We start from the raw sequence: 13,969 nt of genomic DNA, 5'->3' as shown, positions 1-13,969 counted from the left end.
AATTTCGGTAGTGCGCCCTCCAAAGAGAAAGCTTTCATATCGGGCGCCGGGCAAAAGCATAAAGCGAACGTCTCGGATTGACTGGCTCGCGTGCGCGGCGAGTCGCGGCGCGTCGCATCGCGTCACGATCGATAATTGATTAAATCTTACGTACATCAAATATTCGTTAGCCTTCCGATACCATTGATTCGGGAGGAAGCTTCTCACTCTTTTATCCGCGAAGTACACTTTCGCGCGGTCATAAAGCCCGAGTGAAAAGTTCGAGGCGTAGGACAGGGTAAAGGTGCTCGCCGGCGTGAGAGAGATATTCGCGGCACCGGGATAAAATATCTCTTCCCGTCGAAAGATTAATGAACGGCTAACTTTCGCGTTAATGCCTCTTTCCCGCGCGATTCAGTTGGATTGCTGATAAATTGAATATTCCTGAATAGGCAAAGAATTTTATTGTATTCATACTTAGACTTATCGAGTTTTTAAGACGATAAAAATTCTTAAGCGTCAATTGTATCTAATATAGATAGTAAGAACAACAATTTCGAGTCCTCTTAAAAGCTGTCAACTTCTAAATGTTTTAATTAGCTATTTAATTAATATCCGATTATTAGTACTACAAATGTATTTTATAATATTTTTACATACTCAGCGAATATCACCGGCAAGTTATAATACTTTTTCATAGCGAAATTGTTATTGCGTGATGTAATTACAAATTTCTATCGTTCATGTTCCATGATATTAATTATATGTTGTACTATACTGCTACACATTAAAAAGTTAATTTATTGGCAATCCCTGTAAAATTTCTATATAATTATCAATGTATATTGACAAATGTATTTAACTGTTCGGTTTTATAAATAAACACTCAAAGCGTTTTGATTTTATGAAAACGTTAATATAACTGTACCTAGTATCTAAAATTCTGCCTTGTCTTCGCGCCAACATAGTCTATAGACCGACGATTTTACGAAAATTACAGTTGATCGTTCTCACCGCGCGCAATACATATACATACTTTCTCAACACGCACGGGTATTTCGAGATCGCTGCGTTAAATAAATGAAAAAGTTCGTTCGAGAACGACAGAAAAGTCGATGGAACTTTTCGCAAACGAGGCAATAAAACTTTCCCACTCACCCTTGAGTTCCATGTCCGTGACCTGGTTCGCCTTGTAAGTGGCCGTCTCCCTGCGGTCGCCGACGATGAAGTAAATATTGGTGCACTCCTCGTTGTCGTTGCTGCCGGTTCCGTTCCTCGCTTCGTGGTCCATGGCCACGCGGATAGTTTCGGCCTTGAACCGCCTGCCGCTCCTCGTCGCTCGGCCTCGTTGATGCAGTTTTCGAGACTACCCGGCCTTGCTATTACGCGGGGCTGTCGGGGGCACAAAGATGAGAGACTTAGGCACGAAATTGTCGGCCACTTGCATTAACAAACGTTCTTTTACGTTCTATTTGTCGCGTTACTGTAACGTTTCGCAATGTAGCGATTGCTATAGGCACGACAAATAAGCAACGTTACTTCGCGCACCGGTGTTCTTCGCACTCGTGATTATACGTTTCGTTACTCTCTCTTTTTCGAAGGAATAAATGGATCAATGAGATATGCCATGTCAATAATATCTCAAGGTTGCTCGACTTAAAGTTCGATACATAATCAACGTGGACTTTCATCATACACGAAATAGCCTCTCTATATGCCAAAGAAAATAAAAAATGATGATTTATCCGAGTATAATTTAACTTTAAAAAAAAAGTGACATATTTCGTTTTATCTAATAATTAATCTAATTTAATCATCTAAAGTATCAACTTAAGGAACATCTAACTGTTGTGTTTTAGCTCGCAGGAAAGGTAGAAGTAATAAGAAAAGTATGCCTTATTAAAGAATACACAGTATGCGGTTCTTAACGCTTTGGGTCGTTCTAGATTATACTCTCTATACCCGTCGTGCGCCCTCCCTTTCTTCAGAGCCCTCTTCCTTTCGATACTCGCGACTCTAACAGTGAACAAGGTGCATTCTCAAACATCTAGCTAAAGCTTGTATAATTTGATATACTACTATACTAACAAACTGGAAATTACTTAAGAAATGATTTCGCGTGATAAGATCAATTAATTAATCTCTTCAAGGGAATACTTCTATTAAAGACAAAACGTCGTGTGTCAATCGCAAATATAATTAACTATAATAAATATCAACGAAAACAATTTTTTCAATTAGAAAAGAAAAAGAAGAAAAAAATAGAAGCACATAAGGCCAGCGATAATTCGATCAGTAATTTCAAGTCTCACCTTTGGTCGGGTGTGGAGGGGTAGCAGCACCCTCGGCGAACTCATCGTCGCATCGCCGGCCCGGCGGCGGCAACGACCGGGCCACCCCCGATTATCGCACCTATCGTGTCTGCTGTCACACGCGACACCTGCCGCTTGCTTCGGGATTGGTCGTACCGGGAACTTGTGGACAACGACGTCCGACGGTAGGGTGCAAGCGTGGCCGACTGCTCGTCTAAAACCAGCCGGCACCGCGTTTCTTCATGGTCCATCCTGCAACAAAAGAAATCGAGTGTATTTGACTTCAGTAATGATATTAAATGATATTATCGCATATAATACTCAATTAAATTTAAAATTCTTAGAATAGGAAATAATCTGATTTCGACTGGGTAACGATTAACATGACAACGATCTTTTGATCATTAAAATTCAATCGCATTTCTCTTCTTCTTACGTTCGTGTAATTAATTGGATTTTTAATTACGATCAAGATGAAAACTACGTTAGAATGTTTAATGTTTGAAATTAAAATCAAAGGCGAATAAATTTTCGTAAATCAGATATTGAACGCGAAGTTTCTCGGCGTAATTCCGTCGACAGAAACAACATTGGGGTGAGGAACGACGTGTCGACGAAATTGCAAGTAAATGTGCACGTTACCAAAGCGGGATGCACTGCACCTGCGTCAAGATATACGAAATGTGTTTATTGCTTTTGACTTGGCGGAGCGAAAGTGTTCTGATTACAGGGTACATCGTGGACTTTCCCCGACAACGGTACGCAAAATACGGGTTGCGCTGTAACCGCTACCGTGCCGGAAATATATGTAGTTATGCAGAAGTGAAATGCATTTATCGTGAGAACTAACAGCAAAATTCGACGAGACGTAAAAGCCACATCGCGATTGAAACGCGACTCACTCCGACTTTTGTTCGTCTAGTAAAAGTGAAGATTAAAAGCTCCGCGTCATATTATAATGACTACGGAGCGGATAATTTTTACAGTTATTACAGTCTTCTTTATCTGTCGATTCGTATTCTCTACATCAAGAAAACAGAATTCACTCTTCTGGTTAAACGACACCATTGAATTTTCTCTGCAGGGAGCATCTTATTCGACGGTACATTTCTATTCAGGATTAAGAGAAGCACTTTTATGATCTCGTGCAGGTGATGACAGTGAAAAAGCCACGAAAAATACGCGACTTTTTTTTGAGACAGTACGACGTCTCGAGGACATGAATAATCGGAATACCGCGTGTCGCGAAAGCGGGAGAGCTTTCGATTCTCGGGAAAAGATCGCCGGCCGTTCCCTCGGCCGTCTCTATCTGCTTCCTCTCGTCGCGCCTGCCACGCCCAGGTAGAACTCGTGGGCGTGAGAAATTTACGATTTCTTTGCCCAAGGTCGTCGGTGGAAATTAGAAGCCGCGATATAGCCGGTGCCACCCTCGGCACTTACCACCCCGAACTACGTCAGGCGTCGCCTCGAAAGAGAAGACGTACGAGCGCCGCCGTAAATTTATGACATCTTCGTGAATTTGCCGTGAGCATCGTTCTTTATCACACCGATATTGCTACGAGATATTAAAACTAACAGTTGGCACCGTCAGAAAAGCGAATATCGATTTTTCCATTAGGTATATGCGAGCGGGAAGATTTGTATCGAAAATTTCAGGGGCGTGGTTCTTAATAATCTAAAATCAACATTTTTCTGTGACGATGATGTAACACCGATTTTAATCTCGAATCTAATATCATTATAATTTAATTTAATTAAAAGGCTGTATATGAGACGCATTGAATATTTTGTGTAACTTCAGATATTAAAACTGCAGTTGTGTAAAGAAAATTGAAATTCATATAATCCTATAGAGGTATAAAAGCATAAGAATTCGCTTTTAAAGAAGATAATTAATCTTTAAGTTAAGAACCGCGTGTTGATATTAACCAGTGAATTATCGGTTAAGTTTGCAACCGTCTTCCACCCTAGGGTACATGCGTGGTAAAAAGGCGTGGGATTGCCGAAAGGGAGTAATCATTCCTCAGCAAAGTGGCTAACTATGACGCGCAATATCCGCGTGACTTTAGACTTCAGCTTTCAGCAAATTTCTACTCTCTGAGACGAGTCAGCGAAGAAGATCGTGGCGTCTAATTGGATCAGTATCTTCAAGTGCTTTTTCCCTTGGAGACAACGCAAAAAAACAGGCTAATAGCGACGTAGCCAATTTCCGTGCTGCTTGTTCGCCGTTATAGTAATTTTTGCAATACACTAACGTATCATTAAATAGGAACCTCAAAAGTATTATTTAATTAAATGGCTCAGATAAAATAAAACAAAAACACACAGGGAAAAATACTGAAACTATTAATCGAAATGATCGCATCAGGGATTACGGGATGAACTATCTCACAAACGTTTTAATTTGCGTGTACTCTTTTTGTGAATCGCTAACTCTGCGATATTTTACATATGGATTTATATAGATCTACCGATGAATATGTATTGTATATATCTACAATTCTATACCATCTATACATGTGTTCAACAAATCTATTATACGTAGAATTTTTTTTCATAAATTTAATAGCGTATTCACGGAGAGGGAGGGAAAGAGGGATCAAATTTAAATTAATATTTTTATATAAAAATTAAAATACAGCAAGCGTGATTGCACGAATAAACGCTTCGATTTATATCTGTATTTCTATCGTACGATATCGCATCGCTTTCTTTATACGGCAATCTTTTCCAGCCGGTTGAAACCAGTTCGAATAAAAGCTCGACGGCGCGACGGCGACGTTCGTATAACGTATCAAAGCAGAATAAAATCTGTCCGGGATGCGGGATCTGTCCTGACGCCGGCGGCCGTCATGACGATAATTGGATTGCACTAGTCAGTTTCATACGTGATAACGCTACAAGACGCGCTGGGGACATAATCGAATGAGGTGCACCGGATATGCATTGACGGTGAGGTCGAGGTCGAGAAGGGAAAACGTCGCGGACGTGAAAAGACCCGTAAGCCAATCAGCATCCGTGATGTAGGTTCGTGGGAAGCAACGCCAGTTGGGCCGCGATCGTGAAGGCTTTTCGCGATTCCTCGAGAACGACGAGAAACGGTGATCGCGCGTCTCTTCGATAATTTATCGCGTTTGGAACTTTAAAAAGTTTCGATCGAGGGGAAAGAAAGAAAGGCAGAAGAATTCCGTTATATGCGAATAAATGTTCGCGTGTTCCCTCGCGTCCTGAGATTCTCCTAACGAAGGATTGTCATACGGGTGAATGGTTCGCAGAATTTGCATTCGAAAAGTTTGCACGACGCATCGCGGCCTACTCGTTTGTTCCCACTCGAAATTATGAAGCGCGCGATAATTGAAATGCCATATCTTTTATTTATTCAGCGGCGCGCGATGGACTGTTATATTGTCACGTTTCTGCCGCGGAGGCTTTAATCGCTACTGGATTATTTTTATTGAATTTATATATTGTCCTTATTTTTGTCATATTTTTTGTTTTACCTTCGGAAACACATACATACCTACATGAATTGAAACGTCAATTTCTCGGTTGTTTTTTTTTTTGTAGCTTGAATACAACCGATATGCCGCGTCTCTTGATTCACGTTGCAGATTTTTTTAGAATGGATCTCTGGATGTTTTGCGGTACGAATAGCGCGCACAAAGTAACAGAATTTGAGAAAAAAAATCCGCGAAGCGACTTTCCATTTTGTGTGTTTAGCCGAATGAGTTTTCAGAGATTTTTTACCATAGAACCACGAAATGAACATATTGCGCAATTCAAGAAATAGACTTACATTCTTGTGCGATATATAAAAAAATATACACGATCTCAGACTTACTTTTATATTTGTTCTTATTTTAATCCCAAAACGAGATTTTCGATAATTATTATAGAGAAATAAAAATTTGAAAATTTTCTCCTGCTAGAACAATCGATTTTTTAAACAAACGATTGAGGATAGCATTCACAGATTGACTGCAGATTAAATATCAACGTACATGCATTTCCCTTATCTTCTTTTTGATTACGCTTTCGTTTTTCAACCGCGAGGTAGTGTATCGCAGAAAGGCAAAATAGGCCGTAAATAGGTTATCAGGTGACATTAGTCGGAGCTGCGTAGCGTTATGCGATCAATCGGCTTTGAGGCATGCAACCACGGTGATTATTAATCCCGGCAAAGGGGGGTTTTACTGACGCAACGGGATTAAAACTCGATTCACCCGCACGTACGCAACTATTCTCCCGGCAAAGGATTGCATTGGATATTCAATGTGCGTCCTTTAAAATAAATACCCAGGGGGGGTGCCGGTAACGTCAAACGAAATTACATTTCTAACAATTACAGCGACGATAAAAAAAATATTTTACACTGCGTTTTACATCTCAGTAATAACGAAATATTTTTATATGCAAATGTATGTACGTGAAAATCTGGTATATACAGATTATTGGTCTCAAAATATGATTGATTATTTTCCCTTGACGAATTTGATTACGAACGGAGTTACCAGTTCTAGTTTAATTTCAACCCTGGCACGTTTGTAACGCGGTCGTGCAGTACGGTCCTTTTTAATCTGTTTTCCATTTCCCAATTTTCGAGAATGCGACTCGGTGTTTTACATGGCGCAATTGTTGCCAGTCTGTCACGCCTGCGCCGTATTTGCGGCAAGCTACAATCGATAGCGTGTGTCGCGACCGAGTTTATCGAGAGATCAACGTGATGTACGTCGTTGAAGACGATCGACTTGTTACCTTTTCGCAAATAAAATTTTGCTATCGCGGACTCGCCAACGTCACCGCGTTCGTTATAATAAAAATATTCTAACTAACAATGACTAAACAAAGTGAAAATTTTAATTCATTCCATTATGCAAAGTGCTTTTGAATTAATTGTGAGAGCGCGAGACGTCTTAAAATCTTGTGAAAAAGTCTTGACGAATAATAAATAATTTAAATAATATAAATATTTTCTTATACAAATCAAAATTTTATTCTGATTAGAAAAAGTAATTCAATGTTCGAAGAATTGGCAGCTGCATATCATTTCTTACTGTTAAAAGTTTGTTCAATTTTTTCTAAGCGTTATGACACAATTGCTTAAAATTACCATTTTCTAAGCGTTATAACACAATATTTCACCGAGTTTTGGCATTCTGAGAAAGTTCAGACGGAATAGAGTAGTCACGCGTAGAATGCAATATATCTAGCGCGACTCCAAGGTAACAATGATCCTACGACAATTCCAAGTTAGAAGATGTCGACAACTAAGTGAAAATGTTACAAGCAAGACAAAGATGGACCCAGTGATCTCCCTACGTGACGTAGAGATACAGAGCTATTTACGCGTTGACAAACACAAGCACAATACCTTTTTCCACGTAAAATGCCTGACTTCCGAGTACATCATAAAGACTACCGGACAATTTTGCTGGGACAGAAAGAAAAGCAGAAAAGCGAGATTAAAAACTCGTTTACGCGTTGAAAAATACATATTTTTCGAGTCGACGATAGTGGCAGAGTTTATTGAGAGAATGTATTTTTTTCCCCTCTTTCACAAAAGAGAGAATATTGCGTTGAATTAACTCGACCATGTGCAATTTAATTCGCCAATCGATAAAGTGTATTCTAAAATATGTGAAATAATTGCAGTTAGTCCGCGCATACGAGTATTCGCAATAAACGCTAATGATATATATATTCGAAACTCGTGATGCGGACGGGATTTATTGTATCGTTTATCACAAGAGGAAATAAATAAAAAGCTAAGAACAAAAATTTTATTTTTTTTTCGACAGAGGATATGTGATTTCCGAAATGCAAGACAATAAAAATTTGCACCCGTTTATAAAACTTTATAATTTTCAATTAGTATCTACTATAACATTCCATAAAAACAAATTGGTAATAAATATAAATACTAAATTAAAAATTAAAATAATAAAAAAATTTTTCAAATTACATTAGGTATTTCATAGTCTATCATTTGTCATTGCGTCAGGTTGGATACGCGACGTAACAGTTAACTATTTTAACCCTAATCGCTTCAGGGATCAAAATTGCGGTGCTCCCTTCCCACAACGATTTCCTCTAGCAAAACTTTAGAGAGATACTTATGTAACTGTCATGTTATTTTAATAAAAACGAGACTTATGGAGTAGACTTAATTAAATTAAATTTTAATAATAAATTATATTTTAATTAAACTTCAAAATCTAAATACGTTGCAAACATCGAATAGTTATTTTCAACTTTAATTTAAAGCTTGTGTTTGGTAGATATTTAATTTGACAATTTTATTAATTACAATTAATTATCACAATATTTAATGAGGCAAATATCAGAAAGGCCTTGAATATATCAAAAAACAACAGAAAATGGATGTTAATTAATAAGACCAATCAGTGCCATTGATAAATATGGGTCAGATAATATTCCCTTATATTAAGCGTGCCGCGAAATTAGTAAGCCTCACCCCTTGGAGAAATTTCCATGGAACAAATGCGTTCTATTACAAACGCAGGCCACAGCCTGCAAACACGTGTCGCACGTGCCTCTTACACTCGTGTCAGCTTGGTAAAATCGCCGAATTCTGTTTATTAGGAAACAATTAAAATCTCATACATTTGACGTACATTTTTGACAATATTTTATCGCACATACGATATTTGTTTCAAATAGAAAGAGAGAGAGTGTGTGTGTGTGTGTGAAAAATTCATTTTTATTATACAGAGCCAAAAACTACTTAGCACAGATACAAGATGTCAATTCCAAAATCATTTTCAAAACCTTACTTGATAATTCACAAAATATCCAAGTACGATGGAGTATATATACCTTGATTCACAACTCGTACGTATACATGCATTATACTTTCAGGCGTTTCAAACACAACTAAAAGCTTCAACCATCGCTTTAGTAAGGATAGAGTAAAAATTCGCTGAAAAATTTCGCGGCGGAGAATCATATCCCCATTCCTCGTTCTTCAACATGGACTACAACGGCGCGACCCAGTTTTCGAGATCTAATTAGTGGTGAAGCGAGCTGGCAGTCTCGTTTGTTCTGTTTCAACAGAGTTACGAGAGCCGATTCGCTCGTCGTGCCTTTCCCCGACGTTGTCAACGTTATTTAAAAATCGTATGAGACGAGCAATAAACAAATATGATACACGGCCAACAAACACGATAAGCATAAATGTGGCCCGGTCATATCGGTTCGCTTATAAGCTGATTGCAGCACGTTACGTGTCACACCGATGCGCTTACATAAATTTGTATGCACCAGGAAATTAACCAGTGCTATATCCGCATAATACGTGCTTGAACTTCTCCCGATAACGTCTCGTCGTCGATTATTAATGTTGAAAATTTTCTTACCCACAACATACGTAAAAATTGCGAATGAAAATGTTCGCGATGTATTAATTCACTTCCATTTTTAATATTTATAAATATACCATCGCGCGAATACATGCCGATTCGATTCTGAATTCAGTCTGACAAAAGATAAAAAATGAGCTAACGAAACTAGGTCAGAAATAAAACATACAAAATTTTATGATATTCGACGTGTACATGCACGTATGAAATGGTTTAATCCAAAAATATTGTGAAATATATATGGACGTCCTACAAATATGGACTGCAGCTGGAGCGACTGTAAACATATAATATCGTTACTCGGTTTTGCTGCGCTATACTCGAATCAAATCGTTAATGATGATATCCGTGCCCCCCTCCTCTTTCCCCTGCCTCCGCGCACCGACCATTATTCACGCCCGTCGAAAACCACTTATCTCCCGATCGTCTTTCCTCATGCAGTAGACATGATATCGCATTAGCATGACGTAGAGACGAGGCCAATATTATGGGAAGTGTCGACTTAACCCACGTTTCCGGTGCGAGCTCGAGAACGCGAGAGAGAGAGGTTCCATACGCGAGGTTTTATCTCGTTGTGATTTATGGCGCCGGTTGGGACGCGACGACGTTAAATAACGCCGAGAATCGAGCCACTTACGCCCACGTGCACCACACCGCGGACGTGATATCGTCCGTTCGAAGAAAATGCGAATGCGGGATTGGACGCGGGGATAAGTGAACGAATTAATAAACGCGAACGCGTCAATAGCCGGCAATGAAGAATTCGAAACTTCTAATTTTATCTGATTCAGGTATTGGAATCGGTATGAAAAAAAATTCCCCAGTAGAACGACGCGCCTATAATGCGCGCAACAACAGAAGTCTGTGTAAAGCTAAACTGGAGCTGTGTCCAGGAAGTGTGTTTTTTCGTTGATGTTCGCACAACTCTGGAAGCGCCTCCTGTTCCTCCGTGGCCGTCATCGGCGATATGAGTCAGGGAAAAAGGAAACGTACTAACGAGCTCCGGTCAGCATTAATTGTGACATCCTCCCGACGGTGGCCGGGCCGCTTCCGTCGACTCTGGAACTGAGGAAGCTGCCAAGACGACCTCTACGCCTACGCGAGCCGACAAAAGGGCCCTTCCTCCAGCGCGGCGCGGCGCGAAGGAGCTGTCGTCGCCGGCGTAACACGATGAGCATGACCGAAGTTAGGCAAATGCAAATGACCGAAATCTCTTCTTAATGTATCCGGAAAATAAATTTCGACGCGTGTACATGTTATCTGTCCCGGTAATTCGAACTTTATTGTCCGCATACATCAACCATTGCGCCAATCGGTGCAAATTGGTCATAAAAACTTCAGATTTATTATTCTATGGAAGATGAGACATAGACTTATTTATATAATCACAGATATTCTTATAAATGCAGACGAACAAAAAATTTCTTTAAACTTTTGTGAAATTTTTGTGGGGCAAAAGTATTATTATTTATTTTCTAGAATTTCATACGCAATATACCATAAGCTTATAATTATCTATATATAAGTATTTATATTTTTCAAAAATTGTAATATCAAATAAATAAATCTGATAAAATTATTTCGCTTTGGCAATTAGACAGTAATTTTGTACCATATAATAATAAATAATTTTGAAGCTATCTAAAAATAATGGCAATGTTGTTTGGTGAACTAGTTTTCAAAACCGAACTGTGCAATATGATCTACCTATATTAAGACTCCTCGAATTCGCGATAGATATTCGTATACTGTTGCGGCGATACCGCAATCGGGTCGCAGCTGGGGTGTCGATGACGCGAATCGTCATCCCTGCCAACATATCGAAATCGCACACGCGTGGTGGCGTATTCACGTTCGCGTTCGCGTTCGCGTTCGCGCGACACCACGTTAACGCAATTGCAACTGACGCAGTCGATCGTTTAGATGCATCTCGCGTATGGGAATTCGATGAATTCAGGGGATTTCCGGGTGGAATCGCATTACACTGATACGCACGGCCCTCTAAATGCGTTATGTCGTTTGCGAGACGGCGGCGACGGTGGCGGCCGTTCTCGATATCCGTGGACGGATTCACGGCGTCGACCATTAAATTCAAGGCGCGTCAGTTCGTACCGCATGCGGGTACCAGAACGGCAATGCGCACAAGCTCACGCGGTTACGAGGGGGATGCCTCCCGCTTGCTTCGTGTCGTGTCCCGATTTACTGTCGAGGCGCACCCGAAGAATTCGCAATTGAAACAGTCGCGGAAAGAACATGAAGAAGCAATTTTGCGCGAATAAAGCCGAAACAAAGAGCGCGTGAGCTAGAATATAACTAATATTTCCTATTATAACGAAAATTATCGTCATTATGAAAATGTACAATGACGATAAAAAAAAAGGACGTTTCGTGTTCGAAATTCTTTAACGATCGTTGTAAAACGAAGAAATGATCTAATTATATAATCGTCTAATTATTTACAGTGTAAATGTCATTACTGATTTAATTAATGTAATTGGAATAAACAGAAAATTCTCTGAGATAAAGAGACGCGAAGGGAGAAATAATTATCGACAAAGAACTAATTATTTGAGCGAAAATACGACAGATATTGAATTGCTCGGGACAATAAGATTCAATTCATTATCGCTATTCGATCCTATTTTATGAACGAATCAGCCGATCCTCATCAATGATCGCATAAGGAACTTGTATACGAAACTCTTACCGATAGAAACAAGTCACAATCACGAAGGAGAGCAATATCTCGGACAAAATTTCGTAACGAGATTTTCTCGCAAGAGGTGACCTCTCCAAGATTCCTCCGGGCAACCTCAATAATTATACTTTAATCAAAGTCGCAACGAAAATTCCGTTTGATCCACTCGGCAACGCTTTCCGCTCACTCGAAGATAAGAGGAACAGAAATTGTGGCAATTACCATTTTCCGCGTCTCGAGGAATACTCGCGGGAGCACCGTAAAGTCGAAATGGATCGACCGGACAAGAGGCAACTTACGCGCCGAGTCGAATCTCGTTCCGATACAAAACCGACGTCTGTCTCCGATAACAAGTTTATCGATCTAAACGGTAACGAACAGAGAGCTTCGGCAGGGCCGAATCTTCATTGCGTTATTCTATTTTATTAGCTGTGCACAGGGAGTATCTTATATTTCACCGTCGAAACAACGACAGATCTTTTCACGGAAAAAACGATTTTGTTGAAAAATTTTGCTAAAAACAGATTTGAAAATAATTTTTTGTTGAATCATCAAAATAATTTATTGGAATGTTAAAACTGATAAGCATTGCTATAAAACGTTTTGATATTCTAGCAATGACTTTGACTTTCGCACAAAATTATTTTGATTATTGAACAAAAATTATTTTCAGACCTGGATTCAGAAAAATTGTTCTTTCCAACAACGTTTTTTGCAACTCCAAATGTCTCACAATTCTTGAGGATAATTTGTTTAATTATGTCATCACTGTTATTAAGTTTTACCGTAATAAGAAATAAACCGAAAGATTTAAAATAATTTCGATTAAAGCGTAAGCTGATTATATACATATAATAAATATAGAAATAAGAACAGATAATATGATATCAACGATAAGTACAATAAACTTTCGTAAGGCATAATATAGTCAAGTTTCGCGTATCGTTTCGTATTTCTAATCTGCAATTCTGCATACCCTCGTCGGCTTTATCGTAAAGGCATAAAGTCACCATTACGTCTAGAAGACTAAAATGTCGGCTCTGCTGAGCTTCTCTGAGATAATTAATTCGCGCTTAATCCGCGCGGTATATCCGAGCTTAGCGAGCTCCTACCGAGAGGCACTCTCTCCAACCGGAAATAATCTTTACGAAAAAGCACGAAGACGCGTTTCACAGCAGTGACACGTTTGATCAAAGGGTGACAAATTTTCGTTTGATCCCCCTAATAGATGTTTCTCTTCTCGCTCCTTTCGCTGATAAGAAGTGATGAAAGAAGCGACGAGTGTTCAAAGAATTATCAATCGGCGCAGGAAATCGTGACAACAGACGAAAGTCGAGAAAGAGAGGAACTCACCGTTGCTTTTCAGACTCCCGTCGTGTAGCGCAGGTCGCGTTAAAGGGATTTCAGAGGAAACAAGGGGAAGGAAAAAAGAATGTGGAAACGGGACGAAAGGAGAGGAGAGAAGGGAACACCGGGGGATCCGTAAACAACATATCGGTGCTTTGGCTGCGCGAGAAACTCTGAAAACTTCGTGGCTCTGGAACCCCCGGCTCGTCCGTCTCTCTCTCTCTCTCTGAGTCGTCAAGGCACACGAGGGGATA

The 13,969-nt window shown here is 39.6% G+C and overlaps 1 protein-coding gene across 1 annotated transcript in view; it reads right to left on the bottom strand.

The window, feature by feature from the left end:
- LOC105450771 overlaps window positions 1–13,969 on the bottom strand; it is a 122,471-nt gene that overhangs the window by 32,652 nt on the left and 75,850 nt on the right. Inside the window, exons 3-4 of the mRNA XM_011690772.1 lie at window positions 2,292–2,543; window positions 1,138–1,371 (exon numbers count right to left, since the gene is read on the bottom strand). Of these exons, the coding sequence (XP_011689074.1) occupies window positions 1,138–1,270 (133 nt within the window). The 5' untranslated portion in view covers window positions 1,271–1,371; window positions 2,292–2,543. The remainder of the gene's footprint in view (window positions 1–1,137; window positions 1,372–2,291; window positions 2,544–13,969) is intronic.

The sequence above is a fragment of the Wasmannia auropunctata genome, unplaced genomic scaffold (assembly GCF_000956235.1).
Source record: "Wasmannia auropunctata unplaced genomic scaffold, wasmannia.A_1.0 LD336055.1, whole genome shotgun sequence".
In the NCBI taxonomy this organism is placed as follows: Eukaryota; Metazoa; Arthropoda; class Insecta; order Hymenoptera; family Formicidae; genus Wasmannia; species Wasmannia auropunctata.
Note: the sequence above shows the minus strand (reverse complement) of the source record. Positions and strands in the feature narration are given on the sequence as shown.